This window comes from Chrysemys picta, chromosome 6 (genome assembly GCF_011386835.1).
Source record: "Chrysemys picta bellii isolate R12L10 chromosome 6, ASM1138683v2, whole genome shotgun sequence".
NCBI classification, from domain to species: domain Eukaryota; kingdom Metazoa; phylum Chordata; order Testudines; family Emydidae; genus Chrysemys; species Chrysemys picta.
Genome location: NC_088796.1, coordinates 51336345 through 51358178, shown reverse-complemented (window position 1 = coordinate 51358178; position 21834 = coordinate 51336345). Strand labels below are relative to the sequence as shown.

General features: G+C 42.5%; 1 protein-coding gene across 8 annotated transcripts in view; it reads right to left on the bottom strand.

Moving 5' to 3' along the window:
* Positions 1–10637: 10637 nt before the first annotated feature.
* Positions 10638–21834, bottom strand: part of LOC101953779 (V-type proton ATPase subunit S1-like protein) — a 27935-nt gene continuing 16738 nt past the window's right edge. For 7 of the 8 annotated variants that reach the window (XM_065550164.1, XM_065550162.1, XM_042855867.2 and 4 more), the window contains 6 exons: positions 20982–21022; positions 20043–20104; positions 17767–17999; positions 14508–14558; positions 12447–12690; positions 10638–11096 (listed from right to left, as the gene is read on the bottom strand). In XM_065550164.1, coding sequence (XP_065406236.1) covers positions 10794–11096; positions 12447–12690; positions 14508–14558; positions 17767–17999; positions 20043–20104; positions 20982–21022 — 934 coding nt within the window. In that variant the 3' untranslated portion in view covers positions 10638–10793. The remainder of the gene's footprint in view (positions 11097–12446; positions 12691–14507; positions 14559–17766; positions 18000–20042; positions 20105–20981; positions 21023–21834) is intronic. The other variant, XM_065550165.1, reaches the window with a different exon arrangement.

Sequence of the window (21834 nt, the reverse complement as noted above, 5' to 3'; positions counted from 1 at the left end):
GTTGCTGTGACATGTACAAGACTGTATTATTATATAGTTTGCACACTCTCATGACCAAACCCAGGAATACTCCGGGTTTCATCTGCAAATTCCCAATCGCTCTCTGCAGTATGTCTTCCCTGCACACCAAGCTGTGCTATTTGAAAGCAAATAAAACAATCGGCGGGAGGAGTGGAACTGACAACAGGCTGTCCAGCATTCAGAGTGATCAGTAACTTATTTCTCAAGGTGCACATTTCGAGAGATTTAGTTTATAAAGAAATTTTAGGGAAGAAAATCTAGGCTAGTCACACCCTCAAGTCCCAATCCTGCACACATTTTATGCACGTGAATAGTCCCACTGAAGTCAGACATCATTGAAGCCAGTGATACTTGCCACAGTCACCTACATGAAATTAAGCAAGTGCATTAAGTGTTTTCAATATCAGGGCCCTGCCACTTTCTGATTTCAGAGGGGCTCTGCAGCAGCGCTGGGGTCTGTCTGCATGGAGCAGCTTGAAAGCTTGGGACCTGGGTTAGCAGCTCATTACTGTGCAGAGATCCCCTGAAGTGGTACATTTTCTACCTAGCACACTTAGATGTTAACTGTACCTGCGGATTACGGGCACGTGTTTGTGTACACGAGATTTTGAATGAACACAATTGGACTGTAAAATTAAAATGTACGCCATATCTCACAGTGGTTCCTCTATTAGAGAGTCAAGCGGGTGAGGCAATATCTTTTACTGGACCATCTTCTGTTGATGAAAGAGACAAGCTTTCAAGCGAACAGAGCTTTTCTTCAGGTCAGTGTTTTGCTAGATAATAAAGAAACAAGTAAAACAAACAGTACGTTATAACTTGACTTCTGTATAATGTGGCCTAATTATCTAAGGAGTAAAAATGCATAATAAGTGTTGCTTGGAATATATGACAGTCTTTATATGTGCTGAAAATTAGTTCTGCATTCTATACAATTATTGAATGTAAAAGCTTTTTAATTTATAGATGCAACTGTCAAGGGTGACCACCAGGAGGCTGTCATGTTCTGAATGAACAAAAATAATACTGTTACAGTACAGACATAATTTCACTGTTAGATACCTACAAACTCAGTATTTGTTAGTTTTTTGTATACAGTTCCCATAACCTTTAAGCAGTGTTTATCTTTCTAGTGGCTTACAAGAGAGAGACAAACATGTGAACAAACAAACATGAAATCACTACATAAACAAATACGATTCTTCAATTATTTCCACATAAATTCCTATAGGAATATTATATAACTCACTACGCAGATTTCCAGCAGAACAGGAGTTCCCTTTTATGACAGGACAAATCTGCCTTCCACGAGCTTTACACGATGACTTCCCCATGCACGGTGACCCATTAATCTCTATAATATTTAGACAAGATTGTACTTACAGATATATGTATCTATTTAATTGTCACTGTAAAACTTATGCAGAACTTAAGAAGGAAGCCTAGATCATACTGAGGCCAGAGTTATCAATCTGGATCTTAAGTGACATTTGCAGAGCATTAATTTTTGTGTAATTACATATACATATTTCATCTGTTCAATCAGTGGATAGGGCATTAGACTGAGATTCAGGAGACGTAGTATAGGCTCTTGGGCTTCACATCTGTTTCTATTTTCTCTCCCATCTTCCATCTGATCTATTTACATTGTAAGCACTTTGGGGCAGGGACTGTCTCCTACTCTGTTTATACAGCACCTAGAACAAAGAGGCCTCGATATAAGTTGGGGCCTCTAGGAGCAACTGTATTACTAACAGTAATGTGATAAAAGAATACTGCTGACAGGAGGTAATCATTTATTGCAAGTAATTTGAGGTGGGTGTTTGAATTATTATTCATTATTTGTATTATAGTAGCACCTCGAGATCCCAGTCAGAATTGGTCTGCATTGTACTAGGCGCTGCACAAACACAGAGCAAAGGGTGATCTTTGCTCCAAAGAGCTCAGCATTTCAAATCTAAAAATAATTCAGAGATTTTCAAGGCCACAAGGCCACCTACCCTGACCTCCTGTGTAGCACAAGCCATAGAATTTCACCCAGTTACCCCTATATTGAGCCCAACAAGTTGTAATTGGCTAAAGCATATCTTCTACAAAGAGACCTAGTCTTGACGTGAAGACCTCAAGAGATGGAGCATAGACCACTTCCTGTGGTCGTTTGTTTCGGTGGTTAATCACCGTCACTGCTAAAAGTCACTGCTAAAAGATGCACACAAACTGGTCCCTCTCTCCCAACAAAAAGGGTCCTGGTGCCAACTATCGCTAACTTTCCACCAGGAGCCTCTACACCCAGGCACCCTCCAAGGAGCCTCCTCCCTTGGGGACCCCCCTCAATTGTCCCCTCCCAGGAGTCCCTGCCTCTCCCACCCCGCTCCTTATCCCTGCCAATGGGAGTCTGTCCCACTTCCCAGTCTTCTGCACCAAGAGAAGCCTCATGGTTGCAGAAGGATGAGGGCCCGGCCTGCAGAGCAGGCCCCAGGTGCTGGCCATGCTCTCATCCGTGTGATGTGTACAGTAGTAACAAAATCATTGCATAGCCACATATGTGCACAGCTTACAGTGAACACTGATCCCAAGTGGCAGAAAAAATGGCACAGTAAATCTTTTTACCGGCAACCAGCAAAGCTAAACAAAAAACGGCCAAGTGGCAACCCTAAGTCAGTGGCAGTGTGAGGGGAATCAGGGCTTCACAGGTGACAGCACCTGGAAGGGTTGAATTCCCAGTGCGCCAGGCTTTTGGGGAATCTTGAATGCTGACCACTTGGGAGGAGGTCATGTTGGTTTAGATGCCGATAGCACACAAGGCCCCTACAAGTTCTGTTTCTACACTTTCGTGGACTATAGCCCACTTCTTCGGATGCATATAGAATGGAACATATATTGAGGAGATATATATACACACATACAGAGAGCATAAACAGGTGGGAGTTGTCTTACCACCTCTGAGAGGCCAATTAATTAAGAGAAAAAAACTTTTGAAGTGATAATCAAGCTAGCCCAGCACAGACAGACAGTTAGATAACAAGTGTGAGAATAATTACAAGGGGAGATAGATTTCAATGTTTGTAATGGCCCAACCATTCCCAGTCCTTATTCAAACCGGAGTTGATTGTGTCTAGTTTGCATATCAATTCTAGCTCAGCAGTTTCTCGTTGGAGTCTGTTTTTGAAGTTTTTCTGTTGTAATATAGCCACCCGCAGGTCTGTCACTGAATGACCAGACAGGTTAAAGTGTTCTCCCACTGGTTTTTGAGTATTTTGATTCCTGATGTCAGATTTGTGTCCATTAATTCTTTTGCGTAGAGACTGTCCGGTTTGGCCAATGTACATGGCAGAGGGGCATTGCTGGCACATGATGGCATATATCACATTGGTAGATGTGCAGGTGAACGAGCCCCTGATGGTATGGCTGATGTGATTAGGTCCTATGATGATGTCACTGGAATAGATATGTGGACAGAGTTGACATCGGGGTTTGTTACAAGGATAGGTTCCTGGGTTAGTGGTTTTGTTCAGTGATGTGTGGTTGCTGGTGAGTATTTGCTTTAGGTTGGGGGGTTGTCTGTAAGCGAGGACAGGTCTGTCTCCCAAGATCTGTGAGAGTAAAGGATCATCTTTCAGGATAGGTTGTAGATCTCTGATGATGCGCTGGAGAGGTTTTAGTTGGGGGCTGAAGGTGACAGCTAGTGGTGTTCTGTTATTTTCTTTGTTGGGCCTGTCTTGTAGGAGGTGACTTCTGGGTACTCGTCTGGCTCTGTCAATCTGTTTTTTCACTTCAGCAGGTGGGTATTGTAGTTTTAAGAATGCTTGATAGAGATCTTGTAGGTGCTTGTCTCTATCCGAGGGATTGGAGCAAATGCGGTTATATCTTAGAGCTTGGCTGTAGACAATGGATCGTGTGGTGTGTCCTGGATGGAAGCTGGAGGCATGTAGGTAAGTGTAGCGGTCAGTAGGTTTCCGGTATAGGGTGGTATTTATGTGACCATCGCTTATTAGCACAGTAGTGTCCAGGAAATGGACCGCTTGTGTGGATTGATCTAGGCTGAGGTTGATGGTGGGATGGAAATTATTGAAATCATGGTGAAATTCCTCAAGGGCTTCTTTTCCATGGGTCCAGATGATGAAGATGTCATCAATGTAGCGCAAGTAGAGTAGGGGCGTTAGGGGACGAGAGCTAAGGAAGCGTTGTTCTAAGTCAGCCATAAAAATGTTGGCATATTGTGGGGCCATGCGGGTACCCATAGCAGTGCCGCTGACTTGAAGGTATATATTGTCCCCAAATGTGAAATAGTTGTGGGTGAGGACAAAATCACAAAGTTCAGCCACCAGGTTAGCTGTGATATTATCAGGGATACTGTTCCTGATAGCTTGTAGTCCAAACTTTGTAGACAGTTTGTAGACAAACTTTGCCTCTCTACAAAGGAAAAAGGACACTAAACTATCTAAACTGCTACATGCCACAAGCAGCCACAACAGTAGTTCCCTTAACCCACCCAGCAATATTGTTAATCTTTCCAGCTATACTCTTAGCCCAGCAGAAGAGTCTGTCCTATCTCGGGGCCTCTCCTTTTGTCCCTCCAGACCCATGAATATGATACAGTTCTGCGGTGACCTAGAATCCTACTTTCGACGTCTCCGACTCAAAGAATATTTCCAACATACCTCTGAACAGCATACTAACCCACAGAATCCTCCCTACCAGCACTACAAAAAAAAGGATTCTGCGTGGACTCCTCCGGACGGTCGAAACAACAGACTGGATTTCTACATAGAGTGCTTCCGTCGACGTGCAAAGGCTGAAATTGTGGAAAAGCAACATCACTTGCCACATAACCTCAGCCATGCAGAACACAACGCCATCTACAGCCTCAGAAACAACCCTGACATCATAATCAAAAAGGCTGACAAAGGAGGTGCTGTCGTCATCATGAATAAATTGGAATATGACCAGGAGGCTGCTAGACAGCTCTCTAACACCACATTCTACAGGCCATTATCCTCTGATCCCACTGAGGATTACCTAAAGAAACTACACCATCTGCTAAAAAAACTCCCTGACAAAGCACAGGAACAAATCTGTACAGACACATGCCTAGAACCCCGACCAGGGGTATTCTATTTGCTACCCAAGATCCATAAACCTGGATATCCTGGACGCCCCATCATCTCAGGCATTGGCACCCTAACATCAGGCTTGTCTGGTTATGTAGACTCTCTCCTCAGACCCTACGCTACCAGCACTCCCAGCTATCTTCGAGACACCACTGACTTCCTGAGGAAACTACAATCCATCGGTGATCTTCCAGAAAACACCATCCTGGCCACTATGGACGTAGAAGCCCTCTACACCAATATTCCACACAAAGATGGACTACAAGCTATCAGGAACAGTATCCCTGATAATATCACAGCTAACCTGGTGGCTGAACTTTGTGATTTTGTCCTCACCCACAACTATTTCACATTTGGGGACAATATATACCTTCAAGTCAGCGGCACTGCTATGGGTACCCGCATGGCCCCACAATATGCCAACATTTTTATGGCTGACTTAGAACAACGCTTCCTTAGCTCTCGTCCCCTAACGCCCCTACTCTACTTGCGCTACATTGATGACATCTTCATCATCTGGACCCATGGAAAAGAAGCCCTTGAGGAATTTCACCATGATTTCAATAATTTCCATCCCACCATCAACCTCAGCCTAGATCAATCCACACAAGCGGTCCATTTCCTGGACACTACTGTGCTAATAAGCGATGGTCACATAAATACCACCCTATACCGGAAACCTACTGACCGCTACACTTACCTACATGCCTCCAGCTTCCATCCAGGACACACCACACGATCCATTGTCTACAGCCAAGCTCTAAGATATAACCGCATTTGCTCCAATCCCTCGGATAGAGACAAGCACCTACAAGATCTCTATCAAGCATTCTTAAAACTACAATACCCACCTGCTGAAGTGAAAAAACAGATTGACAGAGCCAGACGAGTACCCAGAAGTCACCTCCTACAAGACAGGCCCAACAAAGAAAATAACAGAACACCACTAGCTGTCACCTTCAGCCCCCAACTAAAACCTCTCCAGCGCATCATCAGAGATCTACAACCTATCCTGAAAGATGATCCTTTACTCTCACAGATCTTGGGAGACAGACCTGTCCTCGCTTACAGACAACCCCCCAACCTAAAGCAAATACTCACCAGCAACCACACATCACTGAACAAAACCACTAACCCAGGAACCTATCCTTGTAACAAACCCCGATGTCAACTCTGTCCACATATCTATTCCAGTGACATCATCATAGGACCTAATCACATCAGCCATACCATCAGGGGCTCGTTCACCTGCACATCTACCAATGTGATATATGCCATCATGTGCCAGCAATGCCCCTCTGCCATGTACATTGGCCAAACCGGACAGTCTCTACGCAAAAGAATTAATGGACACAAATCTGACATCAGGAATCAAAATACTCAAAAACCAGTGGGAGAACACTTTAACCTGTCTGGTCATTCAGTGACAGACCTGCGGGTGGCTATATTACAACAGAAAAACTTCAAAAACAGACTCCAACGAGAAACTGCTGAGCTAGAATTGATATGCAAACTAGACACAATCAACTCCGGTTTGAATAAGGACTGGGAATGGTTGGGCCATTACAAACATTGAAATCTATCTCCCCTTGTAATTATTCTCACACTTGTTATCTAACTGTCTGTCTGTGCTGGGCTAGCTTGATTATCACTTCAAAAGTTTTTTTCTCTTAATTAATTGGCCTCTCAGAGGTGGTAAGACAACTCCCACCTGTTTATGCTCTCTGTATGTGTGTATATATATCTCCTCAATATATGTTCCATTCTATATGCATCCGAAGAAGTGGGCTATAGTCCACGAAAGCTTATGCTCTAATAAATTTGTTAGTCTCTAAGGTGCCACAAGTCCTCCTGTTCTTCTTTTTGCGGATACAGACTAACACGGCTGCTACTCTGAAATGTTTCTACACTTAATTCTCAACTGTGCCATGAATTTCCATCCTAAAATTAAAGAAGAACAGGAGTACTTGTGGCACCTTAGAGACTAACAAATTTATTAGAGCACAAGTTTTCGTGGACTACAGCCCACTTCTTAGACTAACACGGCTGCTACTCTGAAACCTGTCATCCTAAAATTCTATCCCAGGTAATTGTGAATGGATGGGTTCTGTTTTGCCCTGCACTCTCTCCTGGCAGTAACTTCTCTAATGCTGATACCAGCTGGTTGCTGGCAATGATGAATTGCTGTAATATCTCTTCAACTGTTTAAGCTGTTATTGACCTGTGGGATGGTATTGAGAAGTGAGACTTCCATGGCATCCTCAGATGTCACAGAATGATGCTGATAGGTGAACTTTTTCCCCCTCTCAGTCACTATTGAATCAAAGTCTCAGCATGGGTTTAGTGCTGCTGGAGGTGTCGGTTTACAAATGATGTAAAACCAGAGTCCTGACCAGTTGCAGATATTGGGATCCAATGGTACTTTTCACAAGAATAGTGAGATTCACCTGAGCATCATGGCCAATTTCCTACTTGGAAATTACATTCTGCTACTGGAAATTCCCTTTCTGTTCTAAAGGACAATGATAGTCATCACTGATTATTGCTTTGCTTTGTGTTGAACAGCTGCTACATTGCAAGGCAGAGGTGGCTACATTTTACTGGTGGATGAAGTGACCCCTTCTCTATCCTTAGTTATTACAACAATGGGTGCTGTACAAAATCTTGACAAAGATGGACAGACAGAGAGATCAGAATCACTCCCTGTTGTGTATGGAAAAAAAATAATCAAAGTCTTCAGGTAAACTAGTAAAATAACCACAGTGTTAATTAAGAGAGATGAATTCAAATTACCAAATCAAGATGGAGTGCTTCACAAGAACTCCACACACCCCATTCTCCTGTAGGATACTCCAAGATAACACCCAGTCAGTGAAGCACAAGACCCAGAAAAAGTGATGAGTGGCTCTGTGCAATTCAGAGTGACGTGTTTTTAAGGAGCTATCTGCACCTTTGCAAAGTGAGAAGAGTCACTTTAAAGGTAGTTGGGAGCTTTGCCATTTTACATCTCCTGAAGATGTGGCCTCTTGTTTCTCACAAAAGGACAGCTTTGTGAGATTAGACAGAGCTTTGAGCAGAGTATGCCAAACCCGCACTAATACTGTTGAAATTGGGGTTGCCAACTCTCCTAGGTTGTCCTGGTATCTCCAGGAATTAAAGATTAATCTTTAATTAAAGATCATGTCATGTGATAAAACCTCCAGGAATACATCCAACCAAAATTGGCAACCCTAGAAACTTGAAATGTATACCTTTTAAAAACCAAACCAACCATGAAAATTTGCTTTTTAAACAGGATTTATTTAAGGGACTGCAATCCGATAGTGCAGGCAATTGTGGTAGGTCACCTAAATCCTGAGAGAAAAACTGTAGGTAAAACAATAGCAAAAATCAAGAGATGCCTTACAGCTCTTATCAGGCTCATGAAAGAAAAGTAAAGAATCTGAAGCGACGGTCAGCACTCAAGTACGATACCCTCCTACACTGCCAGTGTACGGCAGAGGAATTGGAAATCTGTGTTTTTCGATGTTTCTTTCCCAGACATTAGGGTTCAGAACCTAAGGAGTCCCCAGGGTAAATATAAGAAGGAACACTGTGACCCACCTAATGGTGGTCCATAGAACTGCTCTATAGTCCTCCAATAACTGTTGCTCAAATAGGAGTGCTAATGGTTTTTGAAGGAAAGTTGACTTCTGTATTATTTCTTTTAACAAGTAGCATAGGTTCCAGAACCTTTGAGGGCTTGGGGTGGAGGATATGAGCAGTCATCTTAAAGGCTGACCAGTTCCCCATAATAAGTCTATTCTCCTTACACCGCATATGATGTTGAATCTAAACAAAGCAAGGTAGTCATCTGGAACCCAAGACAGAAGATCTAAGGTTGATTTTGTTAATGAAAAGTGGCTCATAAGGACACTTTTTACCAGTGACCCTCTTTTAATACAGAACAGGGCACTGAGACCAAATGGATCCTTCCCTGTAATGTGCACTTGAACACAGCTCCACAAAACGCTATTATTAACATAAACCCCAAACCGTTTAGGGGTTTTGTCCACTTGAGGGACTGCCTTTCCCCTGGTGTGGCTGATGTAGTCTCGCTGGAGCCCCAGTGGTTTTAAGAGTGAAGGAGATGGCTAGCTAGGGCATTTTCCTTGGGGAGTCCTCAATTTTGGAACTTCCTCCCCACCTTAGTTCCAAAACAATCCTAATCTATTGACCTCCAAAGCATGCTGTGAGGCCCATCTATTTACCAATCCTATTGTAGTGAGAGGCATCATAAGAATTGGCATTTGTGAGTCCAGGAGCATTGGCTGGGTAGGGTTTCATCTCTGGCTGGTATTGTCTGGTTTTGTGGTTAGAAGAAACTGCTTTATCTAGTGGTTGTTTGTTTTCTCTAAAATTAAAAAGAGAGTTGGTTACTAAATCTGGGTTTGCAAAAGATTTGCCAAAATATTCTTTCAGGATTGGCTTTGGCCCAATAGCAACATGGGTAGCTCATTATCACCTTCCTTCTTGCTGAGAGCAAGAGCAAAATTAAGACTAATTTTGGGTCCTCTAACCCTGGCAATGTCAATTGATAGAATTGTTGACAAGATGAAACTTTAATCTCCCACAGGAGGGAGAAGTGAAAATTATGTCTTTTTTCTAAATACCCCTTGCACTGCTGGGTGGCTTCCAGCCAACCTACTTTATATGTATTTTCAGGTGTAGAACCACCATGTAGCTGTGACTTCTGTCTTGTATGGGAGACTGACAGGATTTAGTTGTAAAGAAATTAGCCTAGAATTAAAGTGTGTAAAACCCCATTCTCTCTCTTTTGGCATAAAGCTCAGCAGGTGAAGTATGGGAAAGCCTATGGCCAGATGTCTACAGCTCCACCAGCACCTCAACAAATTAAGTCTCATGCCAAAACATAGAAAAACATTTGAGATGCCACAGTTCCAAAGATCCATCACCATTTCACTGGGGTGGCAGATGATATTAAAATGGTCTTTATGTAAGTGGGGAGTATAAACAAGGAGGAGAAGGATTTTTATGATGGCACAAGGGGAATACAACTAGGAATAACTGAATAAAATTAAGACAAGGAAAACTTAAGATGAGAATCTGCAAAGACTTCTAATGGGTGGAGTCTATTTATACTGTTGCATATACTTTCTAAGGAAAGGATGGAAGCTGTTTTGCCAGGGACACTTAATACAGACTGAATAGACCAATAAAAAATACAGTGTAAGGAAAAGTCTCAGCCTTTGAGGAGATGAGCTAGGAGATATATTATATTATTAATTTTAATATTATTAATATCTTTATTTAACCCTAAGGTTCTGTTACCAATTCCTCTGTTCAGTGTTTGTAAGGTGGCTGTAACAAATTGTTTTGGTAATATGAGAGTAGACTCTCACCACATTCATTTCCTCACTCCCATGGGAGATTTTTCTATTGTTTTGATTTCCAAGACATCTTTTAACTGGGTCTCAAGCAATAAGCCAGAGAATGGCTAAACAAGCAGTCTGATATATTTATTTATTCTTTGATCAAATAAATCATTTGAACACTTTTAGCTACTGTACAACTAAACAGCATAGAATAGCAAAAAGAAAATACCAATAGCCTGAATGAGACAAAAAGAAAATACCAATAGCCTGAATGAGACACACTCTTCTAAATATAGACTTTACAAAACTGTTGACTTCTAAGTTCATAGGACTCATTTCCATTGCTTCTCAGTGGTTCTTTTTCATCTGCCATGTCACGGTCTTTCATTTGTGCAAAATAGGCAGGAGAGGCTTTGCTTTCATAATGCCTATCAAGAGACTTCAGGTGGATCAACATATGGAGAGCATAGGCCAGGACTAGAAGCAGAATCAGTGACATAATCAAGCCCATCAGAATTGCTGGTGAAAAAAAGGATGCACAATCTTTGGCATAAGCAAACTGTCCTCCTTCTACGTTAAAGCCTTGAATCTGTTAAGAGAGTAAAAGGATTTATATTAAAAATCCTCACTTTCTCGGTTAGGGGACAGTTCATGATTTTGCTCCTTCTGCTAAGTAAGAATTTTTAAGCCAATGTTTGCATATAAAAAAAATGTATCTAGCAGCACTGGCTGGATTTGATTCACTCAGTTTATTCAGGTCAATGTTTTAGAAACAGTCAGTAATTCTAATTCCCTTGGCTTTGGGGCCCAAAGGATTTGCAGTTTGATTTTAAACAAAATCTTTGGTGATCACTTTTGAGAGCCAAGTCAAATTTAACTATAAGCTTGATCACTCTGGTTTACTTTGTTTTGAAGGAATCAATAGTTTCCCTGTTTCTGATTATACAAACATGGACACAGGTATCCAAAAAATGACCAAGAAAACACTGACAGTTGCCTACCTCTAATAATTAGATTGTGGGACCAGATTCAGTCCTTGTGTATGTGGATGCAACTCCACTGAAATAAGCAGTTTTGCATTCACATCTGGTCTGAATTTGGCCCACAGACTATAAATTTCACCTATGGCTGCAAACAAGTGAGAGTTACTTTAACTCTAGGATGAAGTAAATCTGCTGTGCAGTCGTGCATTGAGAAGACGGATGGGATTGGCTGCCTGTCTCAGATTGCTCTGGAGTTTTAAAGACTTTCCCCTCTTTTGTAGCTACCCTCATCTTCCTCCTCTTACCCATCCTCTATTTATTTATTTTGCTCCTCCCTAGCTGAAGGGTCCATTCCTGGGTGAGCTGTTAGCCTTGGCCTCTATCTCCCCTAATTCTGGCCTCTAACCCCCCCTAAAGATAAGGAGATGAGGTCAATGACTGTTGTAAAAAATCCGCCTTGACTGACCTCAGAAACGGACCCAGGTGTGATCTATTCACAGAATGTTGGGCTATGGAACACTTAACTTTCTTTCCCAGCTGACTGACGGTCAGCTGGAGCTGCAGGCCCTATGCAAAGACAACTGGGCTCTTGCTGACAGTGCTCAATGAAGGCTCTACTGAAGCTGGTCTTAAGAGCCCAATTGCCAAATATACAAAGAATCATTTGTCAACAAAGGTACAGAGATGTAGAGCAGAAGGTGACACTCCTATGTGTTGTGCTGACGTATATCCCTAAGAAGAAATTAGATACCAAACCAGTGCAGCCCTTCATCTCCCTTAACATGAAGTTAAGTACAAGACTTTAAATCTTCTTTTCTGTTCAGTTTTACTCCTTGATCCATCTCTGGAGATCCTATAAACTTCTTATAGTATGTCATTGTTTTCTTGGCACCAAGGCCTAGAGGTGCCAGTCAGCACACCTGTGACATTTTCTTGGCTTAACTTCATCTTATTACCTGGAAATCGATAAAAGTGACTTCCCAGAGCCTGGACACATCGTTTGCGGAGCTGGGCATCAGGAGTGCATCATACCTCTGCAAGCTGCTCACATGTTCACAGTGATAGGAATAACTTGCTGGAGCATATATTCTGGTTGTGTTAAATGTTGCTTGCACAGAATGGTTGTAAAGCAGCTGTATTCTGTATAAACTAAACCAGTTCTGAACAGACAGCTTGTAATAACTGTTTGTCAATAAAAATCTGAAAATAATTTTTAAAAAAGAGAGAATTAATAAAGTTGCAAAAGTGAGGGCATATACTGTTGAATCCAGCATGTAAAACAGCCATACAGGATTCATTGAAGTCGACAGATCTATGCCAATTTACACTACAGAAGGATCTGGCTCTTTCTGCTGCTATATGGGAGACCTGAGTCTGGAAAATAATTTTTGATTCCTTCTTGCTGCAGCTGAAGAAGATCATTGGTCACACAGGACTGGTCCCAGGCTGAGCAAGGGAGTCACAAAAATCCTGAGCATCTTCTGACTGCCTAATTATGGAACAGCACTCGAAGAATATCATCCATTCTGCTTCCCTCCCTGCTGTTACAGATCACATGCTGCCCAGGTAGATGACTGATAAGAGGCAAACTGGCAGAGGAAAACAAAGTAAAAATAGATGGAAGAAATTCCACTGGTTAAAAAACTTAACTCAGCCAAGCAATGGGTAAATTAGAAAACATCATATTGCCACTAGCTTGTGCTCCCACGTAAATGTAGTTTTCCAGACCACATGTAGGCGAGCTCTGAGATAGAGGCCAGGCTCCAGGGAGATAGCACTATGGATTAGTGGTTTGGAAGAGGAACAGGGAGCTGGGGAGAAGCCAGCTGGATGAAAAGCTCAAGCCCAGGGTGGACACCAGTAAGCTAATGTGTTTGGTTTTGTTTGAGGGTATTTGAGATCTGCTGTGTAAACTGGGGAGAAACCTGCTACTCTGAAAGAAGAATAGGATTGAAGAGGAGCCCAGGAGGGGCTGGAGGCATTGTATGGATGAGTAGGATTTGCTGAACACTGCCTATTTTGGGGACACTGACTGAGGTGAAAGTAAGCTGATATGGTCCGGTACGGCGTACCAGCAAGAGCCACTATGCCATGCTGGATCAGACCAGCTTCCCCAGGCTGGTGATTTAAAGAGCCCGGGGCTCCCTGTAGTAGCTGGAGCCCTGGGCCCTTTAAATCGCCACCCAAGCCCCATTGCCAGAGCCCCAGGATAGCGGCAGCAGGGCTCGGGCAGTGATTTAAAGGGCCCGGGGCTCCCCGTAGCAGCCGGAGCCCCGGGCCATTTAAAGTGCTGCCCAAGCCCCGCTGCTGGAGCCCTGGGGTAGCAGCGGCAGGGCTCCATCTGTGATTTAAAGGGCCCGGAGCTCCACTGCAGTAGCGGCAGCTGGAGCCCCGGGCCCTTTAAATCACCCCGGAGCTCCCAGCCACCTCTGCAGCTGGTAGCTCTGGGGATGATTTAAAGGCCCCAGGGCTCCCAGCCACAGCCGGAGCCCCTGAGCCTTTAAATTTTGATTTAAAGGGCCCAGGTATTTAAAGGCCATGCCTCTTCTGGTTGAAGCTATGCCTCTTCCGGTTGAGGCCATGCCCCCTGCTCAGGACTCCAGCGTACTGGTAAGTCCTTTAAGTTATTTTCACCCCTGGACACTGCTACTCTGGAAGGGTTGGGGCTGTAGATGACCTGGCTGGAGGGCTGAGTCACAAGAAGCAGTGGACCATCAGGAGGCCTACCTAGATGAGGGGAGCCTGCGGTGCAGCAGTGAGGCCACTCATCTAAAAAAAAAAAAATAGGGGGAAAAAAATAAAACAAAAAGAAAATGTATTTAAATAGGCAAACTCCATTAAATATAATTGTCTGCTTTATACTTCACTATATAATTAACAAATCTGACTCACAACCCTTGCTGATACATAATCCTTCTCACAGTTAATTTCCCAGACAACTTGCATTGCAAGTCATTCAGTAGATATTATCGTTTGATAATCTAATAAGTGTCTTTATCCTTATCTTGTAAACCTACCTAATAACAAGCCCCTTGAGGTTGTCCATGTCACCAAACTTAAGTGAAAGCCTAGATCAAAAAGAAAACAATGTCAAGTTGAAATGCAAATCTAAAGGAAAAAAAAACTGACATTCATCAAAAGAGCAAAACATGATTACAACAGACAGTATTTTGAGGCTTTATTCAAATCCCACTGCAGTCAATGAAAAAATTTCAGGAATGAAATCCTGGTCCCAATGAAGTCAATGAGGATTTTGCTGTTGCCTTGAGAGGGGTCTGGATTTCACACCAGGAAAGCACTTAACTTTAAGCGTGCAGTTAAATCCCATTGACTTCAACATCAGTGTACCTAAAGCATAGTCAGATGAGATATATGTGTTCCTTCACAAATCTATATATATTTATAAGGCATCTATCACCTTGGTATCTCAGATAAAGGTATTTAATTAATGCAATAATATAACCCATTCTTTGTCTCATACACCCTGCTAGAGCATTAGAAATCCATATGATAGCTGAGTTCAAAGTATTGCATTTATACAACATCACTGAATCAGTTTAAAGATGTTGATTGTAGCAGAGCTCTATCCAGCTTATTGTCCAGTCAGTGAGGACAGCTGTGGCTTACCACAGTAAGAAGCATTGTTAGGTCAATTTTAAAATACAGCCTTAAAATCAGTATGATTATGTAAATATTGCTCCAAGTACCATCTTTCTACTTTCTCACAAGCTAACAGATCCATCATTTCATTACTCTGTGGCATACAGATTTTTTATTTAATGATACCATTTTGCATCTTAGAAACCATCTGTGTAATTGACTTTCATATCTAAGATTAGATATTGTTACATAATGAATTATCATGCATACACTTACATCACTTTAGAACTTAAGGTGGAGGGAAATTAAAAGCATGATTAGTCAGACAATTTAATACCGGCTCAAGACTGGATGGGTTTCAAGTGCAGAACTAATTTCTTCAAAGCTCACTTAACTCACTATCCCGAAATTGGGTCCAGTGAGCAAGAAGGAGGATTTCAGATCCTCACTTGCTTAAATTAGGCCAAAAATCAGACATAAATTGTGCCGATCTGATTATACCACACTGCTGAACCTCACATTAAATTCAGTGCCTGGGACAGGACTCTGTGCATACAATAATCTACCTCTGTGTTTGTGTTACACATATAGTAAGTCCAGACATATAAGAAGCCAAATCCTTGGTTATAGGTCCAGCTGCTTTGTGCTGATCTAAAGGCAGATCAGAAGATTCTCTTAACAAAGTAGGTATATAAGAGCCTGGCTAGAATGGGAGGGGATGAGGTGGAGTACAAAGAACTCTGCCTTATCTGCAGCCTGCAGAATTTAGAGCAGCCCTTAGGCCCAAAATCAGAGGAGCAGAAAGGGAGCTTCCACCCTTTCCCCTGCTCTCCTCAGCAGCACCAAGTGGAAACAATGCATCTCAAGATCTGGCCTGAGGTTTCTATTTGGCAATTCCTGTGAGGCTAATACTGATTCAGGAGTCTGATTATCTATTTTCCTCTCTGCACAGCATGGATTTCCACATGCAGTGAATTGGGTTAATACTTAAAGACTGACAGAAGCACATGGACCAAAAAGGCTTTCTGTTAGTATATAGCAGGACTCCAGCAGAGATTCCAAGGATTTGGTCAGAAAGGTTACATAACGCTTTGACATACATCTCCTAATGCTGGCTAGAATAAAGTGATTTTTTTTCTTGATTTAGACAATAGCCAACGCTAACAGGATACAATCTTGTAAAGTTTATCTCCTGGCCCTTTCCAGCAGGTTTTTCCATGAGATCTGAGGCAGAAGGCTCTCTATTCTAGTAGCCTATTGTTATTTTATTTGTTGACCAGTAAATTGTCCCAAATATTTTTATTTTATAACAACAAATGACTTTAAACTGGCCTTACAATCCAGGTTTGTTGTGAGAATAAATACACTAACAACTGTGCAGCACCCAGGCACTAAGGCAAGAGGAGCAGTATAAGTACCTACGATTGATAGAAAGTTTCAGGATTTTGTTTTGTATTTATCTCCTTAATCACTGTAAAGTGAGACCAGCTATTTTGATTCCATTTGAAAATGTTGAACACGTGAATTATTTTAAGTCACTGATTTTTTTTGAAGTACTATGTACAACTGTAAAACTGTGCATTGCCTTTCAAACCGTTTCACATTTGTGCAGTTTTCTAGTAGGATACGGTCTTTACTGAAATGTTCCACGTACATTAGGAGGTTTCTAGCTCTGCACTAGCAGACAGGCTTATTGTTTTGAAATGTATCACTTCTTTTATTATGAAAACTAATATTATTTCTTCCTCATTTCCCTTTCCCCTCCACAATACAGCTCATTCATGAGTCACATTCTGATTATTTAGAACAGCAACTGGCTTTCAGCACAGTTATGCATCCTCTACTCAGCATACGTGGATTTTGCTGTATTAATTTGGCACTTGTTGAAAACTGAATTATTTCAGCTCCCGTGGCCCAGTGGTGAGGGCACTCAGGAAATGTGGATTCAATTCCTTGTTCTGCCATTGGCCTGCTAGGTGACCGCAAGTCACCTCTCTGTGCCTCTGGTTCCCATTTGTAAAATTGGGACAATTACTCTTTATAAAGTGCTTTGTGCTCTACCGCTGGAAAGTGCTATATAGCAGCTAAGTAGTAATATTACTGCTGTGTGGCATCATATAGCCACATACAGCTTTACTTGCCTTTGCTTATTAAAGGTGTGATTCTTCCACCCTTATGCTGAATACCATTTTACACAATGGTGCAATCCAATAGACTTCAATAGGACTATGTGTGGACTAAGGGACTACTCCATGTGAGTAAATGTCACAGATTAAGGGTTGAATTATGGCCAGACCTTACATAATCACCCACTACTACCCCTGCACAGCCAGTATAAAGGCTGCTGAGAATCACAGTCCCTGCACTCAAGGCAGCTCCCCACCCTGGCCAGCCACTTTCCAAAAAGGGCATGGGGAGAGGGCAGAGTATATGGGGTGAGGACTCAACCCCCACAAGCAGAGCTGGATGGCCACACGAGAAAGAGGATGCCAGCCACCCCCTTAAAGGGTTAAAGAATATGAGTCTTTCCCCCAGTGTAACAGGGGGAATTCTTAGGAGGCATTGTGCCACTGGAGCATTGTAGCTCCATCCCACATTACAATAGGCTTTTCCCCAAGGATTAATTAGCATCCCCGCCAGTGGCTGACGCCACCATGGAGTAGGATGTAGTCTTACATTGCACTGTCTTCACTGCAGTTGGAATCTCCAACATCCACGGTTGCATGTACGCCAAATGTCTTCTCTGTCAAGTCCAGCTGTGTATGATTTTTAAATTTAATCATTATCCTCCTTGCCCAGAAAAGAATGCAGGGACTTCCATTAATGGTGACATTCACAGGGCTGTGTGGCAATGTCCTCCAAGAGTCTCTTTCTGATTGTCCTTTTCTGCTCAAGTTGTAACTGACCACCTAATAAACCACATAAAAGATTGTTATTGCAGGAACTACTTTCCACATCACGTAACGAACAGAATGAACCCAATGGGTCCAGTCCTCAGCTGCAATGAGCTCATGCTCAGTGCTACTCAGCTGGGGAGACAAAGATGGTTCTACCCACCATTTCCATCTCCTCCAATCCTGGGGATGGCAGAGATCCACGCACACACAAGCACAGCCAGAGAGCTGATGTAACTTACATTGACTGTAATAGCCTCCTAGGGACTGGACCAGGAGCACTGGACCAGGAGCACTGAGGCACAGTACAATCCCACCCCTGCCCCTCCTATCCATCTCCAACCCAGCACAGAACACCCCCTACATGAAGGCATGTAGCAAAGCTGGCATAACCAGTTGTACACCGAAAGGGGATTCCCCTATAACAGGAGACTTCCCAGCTGCACCTTTAGAGCAGTTTTAAGCCCCCTTTGTTCTGCTGGAGCATTGCAAAAGGGATTTAGCTTGGGCCAAGGATCAGGCTCTACATGCTGAAAGTACTGTACAAATATTAGCCAGTTTAACAAGGGAAGCAAATGAGGCCGCATGTGTGTAACTGGGAGCAGAATTTGGCCCAATATTGTTTTTAAACAAATGCACATTTTTAGATAACTTCTACATAGGATCACGGTCAGAGTTAAGGCTCGTTTGTAAAATTATTAGTCTATATGTTCAAAATAGGGAGGGTTGCATTTTGTCTCGAAGTCAGGACATTGACTACAGGTACTAGAAAGATACTGAACCCTCATGGTCAACTTTCACAGTCAAGCAAAGCTCCCATGGAAATGCCTATAAACAAATAAAAATGTCAGTGAGTAAAGAGTTCAGTATTTAGCTCTAACTCTTAGTTTTTGCTCAACATTTCAGTCAATGAGAATTTTTTCCAGTGTGCAGACCTGCTATATCTGATAATATAGCTGGAATTTCCATGGAGCTGCATCTGTGTAACTGAGACTAGACTTTATCCACTAGGTCTTGTTCATATGAGACAAGTATTGTGTGTCCCAGGGCCGGCTCCAGGCACCAGCTTAACAAGCAGGTGCTTTGGGGCAGCCAAGGGAGAGGGGAGGCACCTGCGGCAATGCGGGGGCGGCAGGTCCCTCACACCCTCTAGGAGCAAAGGACCTGCCGCTGAACTGCCACCGCCAATCACAGCTTTTTTTTTTTCCTCCCCCCTAATTGCCGCCGCCAATCGCGACTTTTTTTTTTTTTTTGCTTGGGGCGGCAGAAATGCTGGAGCCGGCCCTGGTGTGTCCCAATCACACATACCATTTTATCAGACTGGATAGCTACTGTTAAGCAACAAAGTCTTGTCTTGACTAGTAAGTTTAGCATACCAACTCTCCTAGCAGCTCCTAAAAGACTCCCATGCTACTTGGTCTGACACATGGCACAAGACCGCTTGAGTGTTGTGATTTAAAACAAGTAGATGTTTGCAGAAGACCAGGAGAAAACTTACAAAACAATCACCAACAAATATAATTGATTACTATATTATTATGACATTATCTCGAGGAAAAGATAAACCTGTCCATCTTCCCTGTTATAATGCAGAACAGTTATCCATTAGCTCACTTAGGTTAAATTGCAACATTTGTAGGATTCCTGACATGTAAACCTTATTTTCATAGGCGTTTTCATATCTTTGGGACAAGTCCTATGGTCCTTAGGCAAAAGGCCCATTGAATTTTATAAACCAACAGTTTTACCCTCAGTTTGATATTCAGCACCAAGTCATACAAGCAAATTCCTTCATCCCCTGTTCAGTGCCTCTAGATAGGTGCCAATACTCTGAACTCTCATTAACTTCCAATGGATGTCAACTCAGAACCTGCCAGGAACTAATCAGCAACTAGCAGGATCAAGTAATTACGAGGAATATCTGACTTGAGTGTGGGAAATCAGTATTGTACCACAATAATTAGACAAGGTTGATTGTTATCTCATGAAAATAATAATTAAAATACAATTAATTATGCCATGAAAGAACTTACAGTCAGTTTTCTGATACCTCCATACCTGTGTAATTGCTACTTGTTTTAAGTTACGTTTTGGCTTCACACCACCCTCATAACGTCGGTCTACAGAAGAAAGAGATTTATGAGTATAAATGGAAAACAACTGATACTTTAAGATTCATGATGCTGCATGTTCTCTTGCAAAGATGGACCTACAGCCAATGCACCTTTATGAGGGCTCTATTGATTTATGAATATATTTCAGTTTGGTGCAGAAAACACTCACACACTGAGCTCATCTTTGCCCATCACAAAGCAATTTTCCAGCAAATTTTACCATTGTTATACATCTTTTTTTTTCTTCCTTTTAGAGACAAATCCTGCAGCCCTTATTCAGGTAAAACGCCAGTGGAAAAGAACTTCAGGGTTTAACCCGTGGTGCTGTAAATTCATCCACCTTCCATCCATTTAAAAGGGACTCGTTTCTTCATGCTTTGGACCACATTTTCAAAGGAGGGTGCACAGAAGGAGCCTGCCCAAGCTTGCATGCCCAAATGGGGGTTTTCATGCCAGTGTTGTATAAAGGTACACATGAACTGTAGGCGAGAAAGCAATTACTTGATATATTTGCACAAATGCAAGGTTTTGTGGGGAAAACACAATGATGTTAGTCTGTGTGTACACTCCCATTGCAGCATCCTTTGAATATTTGGCCCTGTATGTTTTCAATTGATGCCAAAAATGTAATATTTTATTTAATTTCGTTTTTATCAAGTTTACACCCATTGCTCTGGGGAAATCCATACAGTTTTTATTTTAACAGGGCTAATTGTTTAATTTGGAATATTTAAGGAAGATTGCACTATGGAGGGTGTATAATACTCTCATTCCTTGGCAGAGCTCTCAATGACTTCAATGGAAATGTGTGTGGGATTCAAGGGCATACTTTGCGGCTCACCGAGACAATATCAGTGCATTCAGATTCATTTAAAAGCCTTACCATTTCTTTGGGGCAGCTCTTGGTATGAAAATGCATGTGAACTGAAACAGAGGAGACAGAGAAAAATCTTTATTGTACAATTGTGTATTTAACATTTAAACCAAGCTTGCCAAGGAGAGTTCCACTTCGTAATGTTTCGTTCAACAGTTGTGCATTCACATGCAAAACAGCCAAAAGCCAGTGTACCCAGGAATGACAGTCATCCCAATATCGGAGGCTCTTTTGATGTAGAGCAAGCTCCTAATAGCCATCCCATCCCTACTGACAGAACAGAAGCTGTGGCCAAGGGAAAGGTTAGGGTTCCCCCCCATCCTCCCCAATGACCCTAGCTTTCTGTATCAGCACATAGGGGATACTGTCAGCTATTTTAATTTAGACCAATCTTCAGATTCCTCCAAATTACAGTGGGGGGCTGACCAGTTCACAGCCAGCCCAAGAGCAAGGGGGAACAAAGCCAGCGCTGTGCACTTCTCAGCTGCAGGTAAAGATCGGCATCAGTACATTTAGGAAAATATACAAACCCTCAAATACTTTTTCCTACTTCAGGAAAGAGCAGACATAATCCCCCAGATATACGGCTGTTCAAAGGAACAATCATTCAAGGTGCCAAACATCCTCAATTCCCACTGAAGTCAATAGGCAAGGTGCTTGTTAAGAAAAGCTCAAGAAAACATTGAGTGAATGCCTGCCTAAAACTATTGTCAGTGTCCTGAAATTTACAACCTGTGATTAGCCTCTTACAACATTTAGGCCCAGATACTGAGTGCAGGGCCGGCACTTCCATTTAGGCGACCTAGGCGGTGGCCTAGGACAGCAGGATTTGGGGGGGTGGTAATTCGGCGGCGGGGGGGTC